This window comes from Athene noctua, chromosome 4 (genome assembly GCF_965140245.1).
Source record: "Athene noctua chromosome 4, bAthNoc1.hap1.1, whole genome shotgun sequence".
In the NCBI taxonomy this organism is placed as follows: Eukaryota; Metazoa; Chordata; class Aves; order Strigiformes; family Strigidae; genus Athene; species Athene noctua.
In genome coordinates, this window is record NC_134040.1 from 58,420,801 (window position 1) to 58,441,882 (window position 21,082).

Consider the following 21,082-nt stretch of genomic DNA (forward strand, 5'->3'; position numbering starts at 1 on the left):
ACAGTAATATTTGGTTTTGTTTGATGCTGACTGCAACTCTCAGATAAATAAAGTAGGAACATGGGAAAATTCATTTCCTTGGGACCACCAACCAAAATTAAATCCCTGGCTGGGACTGATAGAATGAGAACGTAATAAGAAAGAGGAAAAATGTTCTTTCACCGTCATGAGAAAGCTGCAAAATGTATCTATCTTGTCTGCTATTCTCAGTTACAGAATACCAATAATCCTTGTTCTTTTGTAGACAGAATACATGACCTAAGAGAAATTAGTATCTGGGGGGAAAAAAGACACTTAAAGATAGTGTCTTTTTATCAGTGACAAAATATTTGTCTGCCCTTTCTTGAGAAGTTTAGAAAAGTGTTGGGTTTTATCCTTTCAATAAATATTTTTCTCTCTCTCAATTCAGACTATTAAAAATAAAAAGAGAAATATAATACAACTTTAAATGAGAGTTTATATATCACATGCTTTATGACAGCTGCTTTTATTTCACTTTAGATTAACAAAGCCTTTACACTGAGACTTTGGAGCTGACCTTACAAAGCAGCAATACCATTAGCCCTGAAGCACATGTTTCCCATTTAATGTTTCTGAGGTAACGGTCTTTGCGAAAATGAGAGAAATGAGAATGCAAACTTGCAGGAAAAATAAAAGTCTGAGTGTCCTCCTTTTGAACAGAATTAAAGTCAGTTTTGACACTTGAAAATATGAGGTGAGAGGCCATAGCCTTACAAAGAGTTTCTCAATGTGATCCCAAGGGTTACAATGCTCAGCTTTCCTTGAGTATGCCATAGCTCATTGTCATTTCCTCTCAAGAGGCTGAACACACTTTGCCATCTCAATTTGAAGTGAAAGGTCTTACTTATATCAATGTTATTTCAGTTTTAACCAGCATTACTCAAATGATTTATAAGCATACCCAACCAAAAGCGCACGGTTGTAGTTATAGCGAATGAACCCAACAAAGTTATTCTGGAGTACAGCAGAAAGGAACTTATCTATTGTATTTGCAGGAGTCATGAGTAACTGCTGTGCATGGAAATTGAACTAATCTTAATGATGTTTTACTGTTGTCCCATTCTACTGGCTCAGTGCAAGAGCAACATGGTTGCTTTTTTTCTCAATAAGCTGAACAGTGCCTACACACAAGACCTCCATTCTGCTTTTGTTCAATACCTCCATGCATTAAAGCCTGTTCAGTACCCTTCAGCTATTGTCACAGTCACAATTTTATACTTGAAACTCTTTCTACACTCTTTTCAGTCAGTGAATCTGAAAAGCTGCAGACTAGAGAGTCTACAAGGTTCAAGGTGATCTCAAAAGAGACTGATAAATGCAGGAAATAGCTGGGGAAAGGCACAGTTTGGTAGCCAGTGGATGCCCTTTATATTTGAGACCTTGCCAAAGAAAACTGAATGCACGTGAAAAGGACAAAACCTGTATGATTTGGAGGAGAAGCTGACAAATTCAGTGCTAGAATTCCCATTTGTGCCATTGGAGTTGGATATGGCCTCTCCCTCAAAGCAAGTCTCCCCTTTGAAACACACTTCTGCAAAGCCTCCCAACCGTAATGATGCAGGATTTGCTGGAGCTGCAGCCATGTTCCAAAGCCCAGAGATCATCCTGGCACTGTTATCTGGGACCAGTTTAGAATGGAGACATAGGACTTTCTTTTCTTTCTCCTTTTCTTCTTTTCTTTTTTTTTTTTTTAATTTTTTTTAAGGAGACAAAAAGGTAGGTTGTTACATCCACATTTAAGCACTTAAATTCATAATTCAAATTCAAAGCTGCAATATTTGTCCCTTCCTACTGATTGAGATGAGAATTCCTGGACATTGAGCACTTCTAGAAATTAGGACATTATCTAAGGGGTAAGATAATGAAGGAGCAGACTACCTGGAACATCCCTCTGTGACCCTCTTGTCCTAAGCCTCAGAAGTTCCAGCTGCTTTTTGCCCCAGGACCAATGTTAGTTTTCAGAGAGACCCACCAGTAGCTGCACAATACCTTTTCCTAATCCTGCATATAGTCTGAATTTACATTCCTGATACCAGATATAAATTGACACCCAGGTTTTCTAAGGCTTTCAAAAAAAAAAAAAAAAAGTGGTTATTTTAACTTGCACCAAGCAAAGCTGTACAATCTTACTATTTGTTTCATCAGGTTTGTTTCCTCACACTTACATATTCTTTAGGTTCAGGCTAGACTCAGGTTAAACCAACCGACAAACAAATGAGGGTGCTTCTCCTGCATCACCCAGTCTAATCACATCTTACAGTTCACAGCTTCTGCCCTACTTTGTAGTGACTTTTCCTCACTAGTGCAACACTTTGTCCTTTTCTGCTAGGCCTGCAGACATGCAGCACTCCCTCTATATAAAAGGACAACATATGCCTGCACTCTTCCCTTTCAGTTTGGGCAGGGTTCCCCTCCTCCCTTTTTCTGTTTGGTTTTGTTTGTTTCTTTTGTTTTATACTGTGTAAACCCAATATTGGGGAAGCAGGAATAATAAAAGCATGCTCGTCACATTTTTGCCAACAGATATCTGGTATTCCTTGGCAATATTCCACGTGAGAAATTACCCTCTGCTGTACAATTCCCAGTTTTCCTTTGATATATTTAAATTCTTACTCTAAACGGTTGGTTCACTGTGTTTCACTGTTGACATAGCTGCAGCTAAGGGACTCCAATGTCTAAATTTGTGCTTCAGTAAGGTTAGGTACATTCAGATCCAAGAAACATGAAAGGTGAAACAATGTAAATAAAAATCACTCATGTGCAAGGGCAGACTTAAGTACCCAATATGTTTTATTCAGATTACAGTCTGAATTAACACATCATCTTTGTGCTAAGATCCAAAAAGGCTATTTTTCACTGCATTATAATCCAAATCAGAATTTTTCTACCAACTTTTTGTCCATGATTAAATACAAACTGTAGGCAAATCTCCTCTTCCCTTTCTTTTGCCTCTCTTTGTTTTCTTTAATAACTGGACTTGTTATCATTAAATGGCATAAACCAGGCCAATATTTAGTTTTCTGTTCAGTTTTCTGTGTTTGAATTGGTCATTTTGACTTCATTTTCTTTGATGCCTAGAAAAATATCTTTCTTCATGCTGTTTGTATTCAAAGGCAAAAAAAATAATCTGTGATTCTTTTGGTGTGCTATGAATAAGCATGGACATGTTGGGGCAGGAAATGCATACATGCCACTACAATTAAGAAAGACTAATTTGTTAGCAATTCCGTAATATTCCCCAAATGCAGAAATTCTAAACAGTGTGAAGTCATCTGCATAACTCCTCTTTTCAGCTGCCAGGGTCCACAAGCTCAGTCTTCCATAATAGTGATTATCATGGGGACTGAAATAGCACGCCAAGTTTTGTGGATAAATATTGAACAATGCAGCACTAGCCAGTGCGATATAGTGCATATTTCACAGCCACTGAATCTTGCATCTACTACAGCAGACACTTTTTTTGTAAATTCCTTCCATATTATGATTTCTCATGGTTTCTCAGCATGCTCTGGTAGAGGTCTGCCTTTCTCGACACATCTATTCACAAAGCCTGTCAGGTCCATGTACTCCCTGTGGAACTCTGGTGCTAAAGGTAGGTTAAAAATTGCAGCTTTAAGAAGCTACTACTTACCATTTTGAGAAAGTGTCTATTTATTGCTACAGTGAAGTTATGTGTTTGAAAGATAGAGAAAATATGTCAAAAACACTGTGCTTAGAGCTCTTACAGAATGAAGTCTTTATCACGCTCCGCCAGCCTCCAGTGAACTCTCTCACATCCTACCACAATCTATTTTATATCCAAACAGTTTAAGTAATGGTATTAAAGATGTACCAAATCCCCATGCACAAATTTCTCATAATTAAAAGGAAGATTTCCCTTTTGACATTTGTCTCTCTGTGGCAACCTATTCAATATACATTTCATGGAAACATCAAAATTCAACTAACCGTTGAATATTTGTCACTAGTTTGTCTTTTCTAAGGAAACTGATAATTTAGCCACTGAATCCTAATTGCATATATGCTAAAGAGAGAGTATTTTCTTTAATTGGGATGGATATATCCTTTTGCTAGAATAAGAATTATCAAAAACAGTTTAAAGTCCCCAAGTTACCAGAAAATAACACCCAAAAGATGATTGCGGGAAAGAATTTAAGACGCAGTTCTCTGACAGATGTTAAAAACATCACATCTTCTGCACAAATGCAGACAATTTATATATAATCATCCAGTTATTAAAATCTGAAACAAGAAAAACAAAAACATGTTTTCTCTTTACACCAAGATTATAAATTAAGAGATGAAAATTGGGTCTTGTGAGGTTACGGAAATGCTGACAGTTGACAGTTTTTGTTCCCGCATTACAGTTTCCATCTTTTTTTTAAACAAATCCATTCTCTCATTTGAGACGAATACTGTTTCTAAAGAAAGAGTTGTGGGTGTAGACTGAAAAAATTAGTACTCTTGTTTGTTCTTCATGGCCAGTCAATGATTTTGTGCTGAATCTAAAAAAAGTTTTTGTAAAATTTTAGCCAATGACCATGGGCAAGCACTCTTTGGCTATAGGGAAGCTAATGTAAAAACATACACTCCCTATGTAAGCTTATTTTTTCCAATTCAAAATAAAATTTCACTTGAAGATCTGAATTATTTCTGTGTATCAGTGTAACTTGTGTGGTTATTAGTGTTACAATGGTGATACCCTTTCCAGGCATCATGGGAATATTTTTGGAAAGTATGTCTTAAGTCATTTGAGTCCCTATAGAGCATTTTACAGTATGCCAAGAATACTTTTAAAAAAAAAAAATAAAAAATGCTGTTATTGCGCTACAGAAATCTGTCCCCTTCAGCTAAATCAATCCCCCTACACATCTTCAAAAGAGGAGAATGATCTCCATAATATTTAGGTGAAGAAACTGAGAAATTGTGCAGCTTCTCAGAATAAGGGAATGAGTGTTACAGAAAGAGCAGCCAGATTTGGATTTCCTGAGCTTCCAGATATATTTTCAATTCACAGAATTTTTTGCCCCAAGGGCAAAATGTTTTTACACACATGGATGAATTTTGAGGCTAATCACAAGAAGGTGAATGAGTATGGTACCCTGACTCATGCTGTCACAACAGAAGATGTATGACACCAGTCACAGAGTTCATTCAGCTAAGTATGTGCAAGGAAAAAGTATTTTTCCTTAAGAGTGTATTTTCATACTTTCTAATTATTGTTTCTTTCCCAAGTACATGCCTTCAAAAATCAACATTTTATGATTTTGGGATTTGTTTTGTTTTAAATATTATTTACATATTATAGTCTTACTTACAACATCACCTTTATTTTTTGGATATTTTGCATATTTCACATGAAGCAGTGAACAGACACAAACATGTCAGTCTTGCGGCATAATCCTATGGCCATACCTGTGCACTACGTCCAACCTTTATACTAGAGAAAACATATCCTCGTGATGTAGGTGAAAGCAAGACTTTAAATATCTCTAAACTGCTCAAGAGACAGCATAACACAATATGGTATATTAAAAACATTCCTTGCATATAAAAAAAATTGATATGGTGCCAGGGGGAAAATCATAAGTTAAACTAGAGAAGGTGGGGATTAGTGAAAGAATTAAGAAACTGGCAGCCTCTGACAGTGTGACATACCCTATTTTGCAATGCATCCCCCAACATTTTGAAAAGCCATGTCACATCAAACCATACTAAGAGAAATCAAGAAGAGACTGTGCTCCTGTGGCTTGTTACACTGCTCTGTTCTCAGTGCACTGAGAAGCAGAGTGATTGAAAGAGTATCATTCCTGCCAGCTGAAGGGAGGTAATACTTCCACAGCAGAGACTTACCAGATCAGCATGCAAAGATACTGGTTTCTAATTTGAAGCTGTCTATTATTTGCAGAGGATGAAGGAAAAGGATATCTTGTGGATCTTAGTGATTCAGTGGGAGAGCAGAGAGGGAAAAAAAAAAAAAGTCTGGCTGAGGTTCTCACTGTGCTAACAGTTCTACTCAATTCTCTTTTAAACACAAGGCAGCTCCTTGATCTGCCTTTCTGCCAGCAGTATTTGCCCAGAACTCATAATCCACTGTAAGAAATGCAGTGGGAATGTGAGGAGCTGGTTCCACAATGATACAGATGTTGTCCAAAACCTGGTGCAACTGCAGCGTTACTCTGCATTTATGGTCCCCCTCTTTTCCCCTTCACAATGCCAATGCAGTAGCACATAACCTACACAGCCACCTATACTGCAAAGAGAAACATGATCTTGTAGATTGCTGACAATTGCTTACTTTTGTTCCAAAATACTAAAAATTTGGAAAAAGTAATAATCTGTTTTAAGGAAAAATTAGTGTATTTTATGCATGTGTTCCTTTAGGATCAGCACAGAAGTTTTTGTTGTGAATGCAGTCCAAAAGGAGTACAGCACCACTAAATCTGTCCCCTCTCTCTCATTAGTGACATGCCTGTTTTTTCTTAGAAATTACACATTTACATCTAACAGAACTGAAGCTGCACTGACTACATAGACTGCATACCTTCCCAGATTTCTCATGTTGGTTGGGAAGGCTAAGAACTCCTCCATGTGTGGCAATCCATAAAATGGCCTCACTGGCTTTTCTCTAAGTAAGAGCAACTCATCAAAGCACATCTTAAATTACTTATTATGGCATCATCTTGGGCTAAAATGAGAGCCCACATCAGGAAAGAAGCTGTAAGGCTTGGGAAGGCGTGGGAACTAAAAGATGACACATGGTAAGGGATGCCATGTGCCTGAAGAGAAGCTATGCTATTCCAGTTTACAAGATCTAGCCCACTTGGTATACCCTAAGAAGCATCACGGAGAGCTTGTCTGGCGTGCGTGCAAACCAACTGGGTGATCACAGGGACTACAACAGAACAGCAGCTGACACTGTAATGTGACTAAGATGTATTGCAACTCTACTTAACTGTAGCTACATACAAATCCAACAGTTCCTTGCAAACAATTTTAGCCTTGGTTTTTCAAAGACAGCTAAAGAAGCTGGTTACCTAAATGCCACTTAGTTTCAATTAGATTAGGGGCCTTAATTCCTTAGATTCTTGACAATTCCTCACTAGACTTGCTTAGTATTTCTATGTGAGCAGTACAAGGCTCCCTTTATCAGTTACAGAAAGCCCTCCTGCCTGTTAAAAAATAAAGTTATATAAAAACAAAGTAAAAAAAAAAAAACAAAAACCAAACCACTGACAGTGAGCAGTGCTAAAAAGCATCCAGGGCAATTTCGTAGTACTCTGTACTTGTTCTTTTCAAATTAATACTCTGATAGTAGATTTTAAGATCTCATAGCCAAAGACCCACAATAAATGTCACCGACTGAACTTAAAAGCTAGTGAAAATAAAAGTCTTTATTAGAAAAAGAATCATGTAAGGGATAGCAAATAACACAGTTTCTTAACTGCTACCTTTCAATTACGGCTGTTCAAATTCATTAAGGTGCTATTCCGTCTGCATTTTATATATAAAGTAAAATATGTTTTTTGTGACAAAGGAGAGACAAATGCTTTTTACATTTCTTATTTCAGATACGTCAAGACTCGTGAAATTTGTCTGTATTTTCTGCTTTAGCTTGTTTCTGACCTGGTATTTCAGCATAGGACTCTAGAGCAAGGAGACCCCAGCAGTTTCACAGTACCTGTGGAGCAGGCTGATACTGCCACCTTGGGGAGGACTCTTTCCACGTACTGTGAGAAGCCTTAAGCAAGTATCATACAAATCAGGTTTTTTTTTCTGTCATATCCTCCCAGGAAGACAACTTAAAATCCTCTGCCTGTGCTGTTGTAAGACCTTCCAGATGTGTCCCAACTTGGATTGCATTGCATTCATAATAATACTGGAAAGAAATGCCTTTTTTTTGTGGGGAATTTTGCTTAGCCAAGTTTGAGTTATCATTTAAGCAGTGTCTTATTTATACACTACTCTTTATTTTACAGCCATTTTGCCAGCCTATAAGCCTCGTTCTGCATCCAGCTGGGCAAGCTGTATTTTGCATATAACACCCCTCTGCTTCTGGGATTCTAGCTTTCTTGGTAGTCTAAATCCTTATCCATGCACATCTTAAATTATCTCAGCAGGCTACTGGCTCAGTTGGATGTGACTGCTAGGACATACATTACCTCAGATGTCATAAGAGGCATTACTGTGCATAGGAACAGTCTGATGAAAAGTACAGAGCTAGACTGTGACAATTCAACTAAAGTCAAGACTTCTAGTCAAATTAAAGGAAGCATCTGGATTTTATCTTCACAATTATCCACAGTTTTATGAGAGCGACCTACCCTTTTGCTTTGCAAGTGAGTCAGTCACCCACCACCCAGCCTTCTTTGAGTTTGTATTCACTTAGCAAAAAAAGGAACCTTGCTATACACTTTAAACATAAATACGCCTTGAGACACAAAAGTTGCGCACAGCATTGAGGCACAGGGCTTTTCACAGTGGGAACTACCAGTAGTTGCCTCTGCTACACATACAATACAGGAAAAAATTTAATGCCTCATGTCTCATCTCCCACCAGAATAGGCAGGCTCAAGAGCAGGGAGCTCTCTGAAAGCAACTAACTTGTCTATGTCCTCTTAAAAAACTACAGCACCAAAATTATTACACAGCTATCTACAGCCAAATAGCACAAATTATGAGCTCATGCATGATGAGTGATGTGAATTTACATGAGGCTGTGAAGGCACCATTAGCTCCTACCTTCTGCCAAAGCATTGGCTGTGCTTGTGGCAGCACAGCAGGAAACAGGAGCTTCCAGAGGAACTGAAGTCTCACTTCACTGCTGTGGCAGACACGAACAGCCCTGCTGCTGCACTAAACCAAGACTTGCAGGCTCCCCCACAGAGCTACATTTTGGATGACAATGTCCACAGCAGGACTGGGCTTTGGAAAGTGCTTTCCTCCTTTACTCCCACCACAGACAGCCTACATAACATTTTATTGTTCGCATGTAATGGCACATGTCATAATACCCTTGGCGTAAACACGTGCCTCCACTCACCTGGGATTTGCAGTCAGAGGTGGCTTACCTAAACCTTTCCTTGTGAACAGACAAGAAGGGCTCACTCCACTCTTTTGTTTTGTTACTAGAACCTGGTCATAAAAGCACAAATTCGTATTTATTTTCCATTAAAGGCACAGGAGTTACTTTTCCACTTGTGGAAAATTGTCTAAAAAGCAAGTGATAGCTCCTTTCTGGACAATCTTTTTATCCCTGGTTTTAATGCTACTACAGCATGGCAAAGAACCATGCTTGCAAGAGAAATGTATCAAGCTATCAAGCCAACAGCTAATGCACATGACTGGCAGTGATACAAGCCTTCAGTTTTCTTCCTGATTCACAAATAATTCCTGTATTTTAATCCATTTTTTGATTATTTTAATCCATCATTGTTATGCAAACAGTTTTACATCTGTATATGGTTTACCTTGTGCTTTGAAAATATTGCAATTATTAATTCACTGCAATAATACAAGAAAGTGCGTATGCTCTTCACATGCATATATGGACACACATTCAAGAACATGCAACACAAAGTAACTCCGGGACCTCCATTATAACTCTCACATTTAACTGCTGGCAGAATTCAAGTAACTTTCAAAACCACCAAGTTCATACAATCACTAAAGTGATTGCAAAAACTGTAACCGCAGCTAAATTGCAAAAATTCAGCGGTGTGAATTACTGACCAAACATGTCCATATGAATGAAGATCTATCAGTAACAGATTAACCAGCTTAATGTGTACGTAACAGTCTCAGCATGGTACATTGCCACTGTCAAGTTTCAAAGTTCACATATGAACCTGGTTTTACATTGCACACATGGTTCATGAATGAAGTCTGAATGAAAGAGGAATTAAAGGGAAAATAAGGTAAGTGACATAATATGAAAATAATCTAAGCGTTTGAGCATATACAGCTTACAGGAAAAAAAAAAAAGAATAAATCCTTGATCAAGATTTCTAAAAGGAACACAACATATATCCTTATGCTACAGGAAAATAATACAATGCACATTTAGACTGGTGAATAACTGATAACAACCAGTTCACAAGGTATGTTTTTTAAAATGTATTCTTAAAAAAAAAGGGAAATTGATTCTTGAAAAATCCACAAAAACCTCACTGTGAATTCAGTAAGGAAGATCATCATGTACAGTATTCAATGTAGCCAGTAACAAAATTAGTATGTTAATAGCTCTCACATGTTTGGCTTCATACTGAAGTTATTTCAAAAGATTGATTTGAGCGTGGATTTAATATGAGGGAGAAAGCTTGAAGTGCACATGCAAGAATCCAAATAAATTAATCACAGGAAATCCCATTCTAAAATTATCCATGAGCTCTATATGAGTACCTAAACATAGTATCTAAAAAAAAAAAAAAAACCCCAAACCAAAAAAAAAGCTTCTTAAGTTCAGGTGTCACTGATAACTTAAAATCAACTACTTATACAGCAATATTGTTTTTCACCTGAAACACCTCTGAATTTATTTAATCAGCCGCATTCCTGTTAGACAATTTATGAGCACCAAAACCCCTTCAGGTACTGGATTACAGAAAAATACAAAGAGAATGAGAGGGTTTATTTATGAACAATTACAGTAACTGGAAATGATACCCATCTCCCCTCTCCATCCACCAGTCTATGCCTCTCTTGTCCACTAACTGTGCCACAAGTCTAGAAGTTTATACAGTATGCATATCTGAAGTCAGTTTCACATGGGGTTAGAACCTGCACCACTGCCTATTTTTCCTTTTTTCATTAAGACATACTTCTTATAAGTGTCAGAACACTCTTTCAGATTACTGTTTCAACTTTAGTGGTAGCTGATGAAAGATGCATTCTAAGCTGTTCTCTGCTGTGAAAAAGTGCTCCTTTAAAAGCTACTTCTCCCTGACTATCCATTTTTTTTTCTTAAAAACAAGATTTACTTCCTGAAATATGGTCACTTAATAACTGCAGTGTGTATTTGGCACCATTCTCTTCTTCCTCCAATAGTTTTCCTCCTTTTCATAACCTACTCTCCCTGCATACCAATGCTGTTTCCCATGGTTGTTTCCCAACTCCTCCATTCCCTCCCCTCCCTTTTCTGTTGTCTCTCCTTAGCTTTATCTGCTCTACTTGTTGCTGAAACTCTTCTCACATCTGATTATTTCCCGGCTCTTCAGTTTCTGCCAGTGTAGGAGTGCACCCTGTTAGGTTGCTCTTCTCCCTGTGACACCTTCCATGGGGACTTGTTATTTCTTAGGAGCAGACTGGGAAGGACAGCAAAGATCTGTCCTGGGATCAGACAGAGACATATGTGCTGTACTGAATATGTCTACCCACGGCACACACTCCTTAAAACATTTCAGGCAGGAAAGAGCACTCAAAAGACATTGAATTTAGCAAATTTTGCTGCTTTTTAAGGTATCTAAAACAGCTCATGTTATTTGTTCTTCACTTAGTGACAAGTTTGTGGATAAAACATAGACAATGACAGACAGCAAAGAGATGACCATCAACCTTGTTGTCCTTGGAAGAACTCAGACTGGCAAAAGTGCTGTTGGGAACAGCCTGCTGGGCAGCACAGACTTTGAGAGTCATCTCTCCCCAAGCTCTCTAACTACATGCTGCAGTCTTGGACACAGCAGCCGCATTTCGGGGATTATACGAAGAAATGGCTGTGAGCTAGCTCTCCGCGTTCGAGTACTTGACACTCCAAGCTACCCTCACAGTGCTCTGAGCAAAGAGCAGGTGAGAGACACAGTGAGATCTGCCCTGGCTCACCACTTCGGGGAGGAAGGCCTGCACCTAGCTCTCTTGGTCCTGAGGGCTGACTTGCCTCTGTGTCCAGATGAAAGGGATCACGTAATTCAGTTCATCCAGGTAACAAATAAATAAACAGAAGTTTCTGCCCCGATGGCACCTCTTTTGTCTTCAGGTGTCAAAAGCAATGCAAGAGTTGACTGCAAAAGTGAAACAGAAGTGCAGCTGAAAACTGGAACACTTCCCAGTCCAGCAGTTGAAACATGCCATTCAACTCCAACACCATACACTATACTTACCATATTAAACCTGAGAAGAGACAGGCAGAACTGCTCTCTTTTGTACATGAGCTCAGCACAAAGGAATTTAGGAACCAAATTTACTTATCAAAGTAAGCTTTTCTTTTAGAAATTATAGTTAATGCTTTATCAATTTAGATCTAGCTTGTTGAAGAGGGATGCTATTTAAAGCAAGAAAAAGTCAGGTTACCTCACTCTCCTGTGCTCTGTATAAGACCAAAGCGGAGAGCAACAGGTTCAAAACCACACAGAAAATGACTGACCTGCGACAAGGATGCTTGTCCTGCACTGTCACTACTGCTGTTTTCTGTTCAAGAGAAGATGACTAGAAAGTTACCATAAATTTACTCTGGCTAAGGAAAATTTCTATCATCGAAGCAAATATTTTGAAGATCCTGGCAGAAATTTTTTTTCTGCAAGTAGGCAAGATATGTGGGAAGATACACTGAAAAGGAATGGCTTGCTTTTCAGTTGTAGATTTTTTCATTGCCATTCATTCATATCTTTGGAGAAGAAAGAAATACAAAGGAAAAAATAAAGGCCAGCAAACAGATATCTTAGTTTATTTATTTGATCAGATGAACCAGGTTTGTACGATTTACGAAGAAACAAAGAGTTTCTGTTATTGCTAAAGTCTGCACATCACACTTTGCATTTTTCTTACACTAATGAACTATCTAAAAATCTTTTAGGACTGGAAGGGGCTTCCTGGTCCATCAAGACTTTTTCCTTATGCAGTTCATCTCTCTATACTTCAAGGTATTTAAAGGAAAGCACTATTTATTCAAAATATTTTTATTCTAAGCCAATGAAAAATCATCATGCTTCTAGCTTGAGACTGTTCTGGATCAAGTCCAAGTGGGCATTAAAAGCATTAGATGCCACCATGCCTTTTCTCTTCAAATGGACCTTTAAAGCCCCTACTGGAACAGAAATAAAGCATGTTATTAGAACAGAATATTAGAACAGAAATAAACCATGTTAGGCTCTCAGGTTATACAATTGTTGGCTTTTTAGTTATTTTCCCCTTAAAAAAAGACTAGATGCTGTGATTTCATCTGTCACAAATAAATAGGGCAGGACAGCTGCCTGGGTGCTGGTGAACAGTAATGGTTATATTTCAGTATGTTATTCCAAGAAGAGATTAGCGTGAAGACTACCTTTAGCAATCAGGAGTTTTCGCATTGATCATCTGCAAATTTGGGATGGTGTATCAATGAAGATGGCATATCAGTAGAAGACTACTGGCATTTAATATCTCTGGATTTTTTTATTTCAGTAACATAGCCTAATAAATTGTGAGAGTGGCAGATACTGATTTCAGAACTAACATTAGCACTGACTTTGAGTCCTCTGCAAATAAATACACTATCCTCTTCTCTCCAAAACTGATAACCCAACACTTCCTTAGACAGTTTATGCCAAAACTTTGTACATATTTAGTGTTCTTTTCATCCCTAGTGTCTAAAAACAGATTAATCACTATTATTACAACAGGTTTTTCTAACTCCCTGCTTATCTTGGAAGTAGAAAGATACCATTTAAAGCAGTTTTATACACCTTGGTATTTAGGTTACAGAGTTAAGATCATTGCAAAGTGGACTTTATTGCCAAAGTAGGCTTCTTGTCATACACAGGAGTTAACATGATTGCACTGAAGTTGCAATTTCATTTATATCTGTAAATGAAAGCCCAATCTCTTATTCATATTAAAATTTTCTGTGCTCATTGACGAAAGGAGCTTGTTTTCTCCACTCCCCTCCATCAGATGAACCACAGCAGTTAAAGACCAACTCTCTGGCCCATCACTTAGGTTGATGCATTTGATTTGTGTTTTTCTGGAATTGCTGAGAATAGTTCAGTTTTATGGTATACAGCTGGAATTGCAGTTGCTGTTACACAAAATTTCATCACTTATTTTTTCAACACAAGATTATTTGGTGATTTTTTTAAAAAAACATTTCAAAGAGCTGTAAAAAGTGTAGAAATACAGATATGTGGAAACTACTGATGTAAACTAATGCATGACATAGCTAAACAACCCTTTTTCCTTATTTACACAGCCATTTTTTAACTGGAGAAATTCTATTAACATCTGTAATAAGAGAACAGAGAACTGCTAGTACTGCACGACCACATATTTCCACTGAAAATAGATGTCAGTGTCTTGGGAAGGTGAAAAACCCCAGAAATTTCAGCAACTCAGATAGCATGAATTGGATTACTGCCAGAAAAAGAACACATAACTGGTCTGTTAATGCATAAGTATATGAGGTGGGAGTGAGGAAAAGGAACAAGAAAAGATAACTATTTAAGATTTGTTTTTCATTACAGGAACTTCTGGGTCCCACATGGAAGAATTTCACTGCAGTTCTACTTACTCATGCAGACAAGGCAGAAGAGGCTGGATTCAGTGAGGAAGCATACTTGCACAGTGCCTCAAGTACCTTGTTGTCGCTTCTGAGCTCAGTACAAGATAAATACATTTTCCTAGACAACCAGAAGAGCGTAATTAAAGAGGAAAGAGCTATTGTCTTAAGAAAGCTCTTGAATTTTATAAGACAAAATAATTATCAAGTGCTTCTACTTAAACACAGCAAGGAATAAAATTAGCTTCCAGATGCTCATCTGTCTATTTTCTATGGTAGGTAACATTTAATAGAAGAGTAGAAGACATCAACTGGAAAATTCCATATCCATACTAAATACTTCTTAACACACAGTTGGAAATATCTCTTTAGCTTACCAAACTACTTGCTTTTTACAGAGTACTTCACACTACTGCACTGAGAATCCTAGCTTCAACCACAAAAATCAGAGCAAGCTAATGCTCTAAATCACAATCCTAATATGTGTGTATGTAGTCACAAATGAGATTTTATGCTACACCAGATTGTATATTGCAGTTCATACAGAACACAGATCTGTGAGGAAAAAAAGAAAAAAATTTTAAAATGCACAAGTTCAGACTATAAGGAAGCCTCTTTGCCCAGTTCAAGCTGTCAGAAGTTCCTCTGAATTCCAGTTTGTAAAGAGTTTTCCAGTATCAAAAGCTAAATTTTATCTACTGTAAAAGTATTTCTTTACCTTGATTCAGGATTAGTTAGAATTGAGGTTTTGAACTTCAAGAATTTTGTTCAATAAAGACATTATTGGATATGTAGTTTATAAGGCAGATAAAATAGTTCCCATATGCTGAATGCTATTCAGCACATTTAAAAGAACTAATTACTACTGCTTATTCCCAGATGCATGAAAAATTAACACAGTTTATAGGCACATACAAAACTCATTTGAAAAAGAAATCTGTTCATCTCTTCTTTTGTGCCTGTTCCTTTTAATTTTATATCATTGTCATTTTTTTTTTCTCTCCCAGTTTACTGGATGAAGTTCAAAGCCTGAAAAATTCATAGTGGATAAGTTACTTTTATTTCAGTGGCTAAAAAAAGCACTTACTGTTTCAGTGGTTAGACAGTAACCAGTTAATTATCATATGCCAAAATATCTGAAGTATCTCAAAATAGTTACTTAAAAGTTTTATTGTAAATTGATCTAAAATAGTTATTTTCAGATTATTAAAAGGCAGGAATTAAAAGTAGTAATTTGAGGCTATTATGATATCAACCATGACTACTTGTACTACATTATTATGGAATAATTCTAACTGTAAAACCTAAAGAAGCTATTTCTGTTAAAACCAAACCATCTTTTGCATACAATTGCATAAAAGTACGTTAACGTTAAAAAAAAAATCAATTCATTGTATACCTGTTTGGGCATTGGAAACGGGGTTTTTTGGGTAGTATTTGACTAGCTCTGGCAATAATATTTGCTATACATTCTTTCTTAGTACTACTTATCATTTGGAAGGAAATATATAGGTGGAGTAGATGAAGAACTATTTTAGCAAAGTGCCAGCTTTGATCTTACTGACAGTATAACAGCTTCACTGTGGGACATGAAAGTATGTCCATTTGTATATCTTAAGGCATAAAGGTTTAATCTTTCTATTACAACTGTCTGCAGACTGCTGAGACAACAAAAACTAACAAAAGGTGACTAAAAGAATAAAGACAATTGTGGCCTTCACTGACCAACTGCTACTCCTACACTTCTTGAAGAGCAGTTAGCACATGGCAGAAATTTTTCCTTATTGAGATGCTCTCACTCCATACATCCTCTAAACCTTTTAGCTGTCCAGAAAATATGCTTGCCTGCCTGTATTTCTACCATGATCAAGACTTTATTTAATAGACTTGAGCACTGAGTGGTTAATGACTCGTGACAACACTTAAGCACAAGGACAGTAAGCATGGTGAATGAGTGAACTGTGAAACTATTGAAGACACAACACATTTTGTACCTCTGGAAGGGGAGTCAGACAAAAAAGGTATTAGCCACGCATTTCAGAGGGGTAATATATTCATGTTTTTTATTGTGCTTGCATTACTTTCCATTTTAACGTCTGAAAAAACTTTTAACAACTATTTATTTATTTAATCCCGCTATTTGCCATGGTCTCTGCCCTGCAGACTCCTTTTCCTTTCACTTCAAATGGAACTCCTTTGTATGTAGCAACACACTGGTCATTGGTATGAAGATCAGGTTGGATTTGTTCCCATATCTTCTTCTTGGGATTAAGTTCCTTTTCAGGATCTCCTGTTTCAAAAGAAAGAATAACCTAATAGCACACAACACAGGAGGCAGAGCATGTACATATCTGTGACAGCCCACATAGCATCACTGCACACACTTTTAAGGGAAAAAAAACATTACCTGCAATTCTAAAAATAAAAACTTGAATTGAAATTAGGGATTCTCTAGGAAATGTCTCCAGAGTGTTTCTCAAAATGCTGATCTTTCAGGGGAAAAAAAAGGTTATAAATAGCAGACCACAAATACTTTCAAAAGGAAGAAATCAAACCACTGCTAGCTGTTGGTTTACAAAATTTACTAGAGACCAAAAGGATTCCTAAGAATTACATAGATGATGAATGTAGAAATACACTACTCACCAAGACACAGATTTGTCGGCATCTTAAGTTTAGGAATTAATGAATTTTTATAAACAGTTAATATTAAGTGAATTTGGCAGGTGCCTTTACAGTTGAGAAACACTGAACTTAGACAAGAGTAGTCCAAAATTAGGATACTGACATACAATTTTAGCCCTGGGTTTCAACACCATTCTGCTACTTTTTGCACTATTTGATGACATGCTCTGGTGCCTAAAATAACAGAAGCATTAGAGGTCACCTTCTACTTCAGTAATTATGGCCTTAGTCTCTAAGTCTCAGTTCCCTGTTTCTATGTGTACACCATGATAAGCTACCTATGCCCTAGACATATTGACAGTCTAACTACATTAGCAAATCTGACTTTTTAAGGATCTCTAATGACCACAAAATGCAGGTTTCTACTACTACTGTTTTTTAAAACTGTTAACAAATTACATAGAATAATAGTGAAGTATTTTGGAGTCATATTCTTCCTATTTTTAAATAGGCATGAAATGCAAAGTATAGGAACAAAACAACTAAGCTAAGTAAGTTCTTGCTGTAAAGACACTGAATAAACTCCTGCCTGCTGACATAATCTAGATAGCACAAGACAATCAATTCGCTATACAATTATTTTCTGTTCAAAGGCCAGGTAAATTTAATCTCTAAATTCTAATACAATGCAGACTCTCTTCAAGAAGATAGGATTTCATTTAAAAAGTTACATAATCATAATGCTGTTGGGTGCTTTTGACCTCTTATGTGTAACACAGGCAGGGCAAATAAAAAAAACCCACAAGACCTGTTTTAAATATAATTAGAGCACATTTGAACACTGAAAGGGATTCCATTCTGTTCAACTGTTGATACACTATATAGATTTTTTTACTTGCTTGGAGTGCCATATTGGCACCATTTTACCCAACTATTAATATCTTAAGTTCTAGAACAAAGCAAGAATCAAAAACCAAATCCTAGTAAACATATCTTCTCTGAGATCCTCTCAGAGGAGCCAGGAGTTCCTAAAGGAAAGTGAGGAGTTCTGCAAGTGAGCAAAATATCAAGTACTCTCATCTTCTACTACTCAGTGTCCCCAAAGGTTCAGGAAGAAAAACTATAAGGCTACAGGGATTTTAACACACATATTTCTAGTGGCTGGTTGAAATTCATTACTGCTTGGTGTATTCCTGACTGGCTGACCAACAGGCGGTTAAATGAACTGCTCTCATTCCAGCTTGCCTTGTTGTTTTTCTTCTTTACTTGTATTCAATGGTTCAATCTATTCACATTTTCAGTGTTTGCAGAAGTAAGTCACTTCTGCCTGTAGACAGATCTAACTTCTGTGGATGCTCTGTGTAAGAGAAGCAGAACCATCCAGATTTCTTTGTTAAGTAGGCTAGCCTTGCCAGAGCAAGATTCAATAATGCAGTCGGGTTATTTCACAACCACAGTGCACTTAATATTTAAAAGAAAAATCAGTAATACCATTAATAAATTAAACATTTTGAGCTAATTGCACATTTTCACAAAAATAAAAATCCTGTTCAATGCTCAAATTCATGAACAAAAACAGACTTGGATTTAGACCAAAGTGAATGCATACAAACTAATAATAAAATCATTAAACGGAATGTTGAATGATCCATTGTGCATTTCCTTCCCCCTCCTTAAATATAAAAAGCAAGTGAATTTCTTCAGTAAGAAAAAAACCCTGAGTTTTATTACAAAAAACATGCTTTGGATGTTAATAAGTTTCTTTAGAATCCTGCATCAAGCTCCCTTGGGATCTGTGGTGAGCTCATATTAGATTAGCATAGGCACCAATTTTAAATACTACCAGAGCTTTAGGCTGTGCATTTTCCTATGACTTCTCCTCATTGCATTCCTTCTTCCCAGAAAATATTCTTTAGAAGGGTTTCTATAAAAAAAAAATTTAAACTTGTGTAATGGTTTAATGAGCTTCCCACTCTTTACATAAAAAGAACATAAGAGGTCCCAAATATTCTTAAACATGTCATTCAGTCCAGCAGTTTAAATATCACAAAATAAATTCTTACAATAAGCAAGAAACCTCTCCACTTTGTAACAGCTCAGTAACAACTGAAAGAATATATCTCAGTGCAAGAAAGGGCAAAAAGATGTGGTGATGTGTGACCTCATAAAAAGTTAACAACACATAGCGCACTGTGGATTATAACTATGGAACTGAAGGAAAGCATCCATATAGAGCAAAACTTTGACTACAGAAACCTGTTAAATACAGACTAACCACTGCACTCCAGTTTTAGCACTTTTTAAAAAGAGATGGTTATTGCCCAGGATTCTTAGATCAGAAAGATTACCTAATTATAAAACATAACTAACAGATTTGTGGTTCCTGTGGCATTTTTGCATTGAAGAGTTTTGTCAAAACATCAATTATACTGCTATTAGAAAGAATATTTCACCATTAGCTGTGAAAACTCCAAGAACTATTGCTGTCTTTTGGCAATTACTGTGTAGGAGTAATTTACAGAAATACAATGGAATAGTTTTTCTAGGGCTCATAAATCAGTCCTTTTCCACTGAAGGTGGATAGAAATTTTATAAAGTTCTTAATGCAAAAAAGGCCCAAAAGATCTTGAAGATTCATGTATTGGAATATATAACAGTACTAAAGTTCTCCTAAAGACAACAACATCAAATAAACAAACAAAAAGAACACTCCTCCAGACAACAACATTCCTTATCAAATCACTCCTACTCAGTATGATTCTAAGAAAATTCTCAAGTTTCTGAATAAAGTTCAATTGGTCTGAATCAAGATATCATTTGTTTACTATGACTAAAATTACCAAGGAAGATTAGCCTGCGTCTTATGAATATTTTGTATGGGGAGAGAAAAGGCTTAAAAATAACTTGATACCAAGCTGCTTGGTAGACAGCTGTGTGCATTTTAGATTTGCTTTATTGTTGCTGCCGTTGCTTCTGTTGCTTCACAGGCTTTCATACATCAAACTAAAATAAAACCCAGCTGTCCTTTCTATTTTAATTACAAGGACTCAAACTGAATCTTTATTCTTTAAAATTACTCTTAAAAAAAAACTGAATCAGAACATAAATGGTTATAATTCAGCACTGACATTAAATGACATCTGACATAGCAAGGACTCTACCCTCCTGATTAACAGTATCAGTAAAGTGCCAGGTTGCCTTTGAGGAGACAGCAGCTAAGAAAGCATGTGAGATTTTAACACAAAAAATGTGAGTAAAAGATACATACAACCCCATTAAAAATCGAGTTTTCCAGTCTCACAGTGGGTTTTTCCCTCTCAGGAATAAAACCAAATAAACAAACACCCCAAACAGCTGTTTAAAAAGGAGAGATAAAAACAACAACTAAAAGTTGTTAATCACTTGGACAAGAAGGTAAATGGCAACAATCTTAGTCTATGAATATATATGCTTTTCAAAGGGGCTGTGAAAGTCTTTACTTGGCACTTATTAGATCTCCATGTCTTTGGCTCCCTGTCAGAAGGAAGGTGACATGAAGTGTACAATACCTGGTACCACAGACTGCAGTTCTTAACTTTAGAACTAGTATAACCTTTACACCACCTTTAGCTTATTCTGTGTCTTCTAAAAATCAAAATGTCAGCACAGTATTTGTATACCTTAACACCTGGGAATATTTTTAAAACAAAAATTTCTATTACTAGCTCTAGGAAAAGTTTTTTACAGCTATAAAAAACCTGGAGTTAAGTAGTTTAACTATTTTGATAAAATCTACCTTATTGGTCATGTGCAAGAATAGATATGCTGGCTACCAGAGAACAGCACTACTACTACTACTAGCTCTCACATTATTTTCAAGTGCCAGGTATATGAAGTTACTTGAGATACAAGTTTGGAGTAAGGTTATGCCTTAGACAAAAAACAAACAGAAAGACTCTCCACCTCTCAAAAAAAGCCACACACCCAGGCTGA

At 36.8% G+C, this 21,082-nt stretch overlaps 2 protein-coding genes across 4 annotated transcripts in view; one reads left to right on the top strand and one right to left on the bottom strand.

Moving 5' to 3' along the window:
- The first annotated feature begins 9,455 nt into the window (after positions 1-9,455).
- GIMD1 (GIMAP family P-loop NTPase domain containing 1) lies at positions 9,456-14,723 on the top strand. The gene is made up of 2 exons (XM_074903978.1): positions 9,456-11,937; positions 14,451-14,723. The coding sequence occupies exons 1-2, from the start codon at positions 11,545-11,547 to the stop codon at positions 14,721-14,723; spliced, it is 666 nt and encodes a 221-aa protein (XP_074760079.1). The 5' UTR covers positions 9,456-11,544.
- A 1,780-nt stretch (positions 14,724-16,503) lies between these two features.
- Positions 16,504-21,082, bottom strand: part of AIMP1 (aminoacyl tRNA synthetase complex interacting multifunctional protein 1) — a 38,932-nt gene continuing 34,353 nt past the window's right edge. For 2 of the 3 annotated variants that reach the window (XM_074903982.1, XM_074903981.1), the window contains exon 7: positions 16,504-16,775. In XM_074903982.1, coding sequence (XP_074760083.1) covers positions 16,609-16,775 — 167 coding nt within the window. In that variant the 3' untranslated portion in view covers positions 16,504-16,608. The remainder of the gene's footprint in view (positions 16,776-21,082) is intronic. The other variant, XM_074903980.1, reaches the window with a different exon arrangement.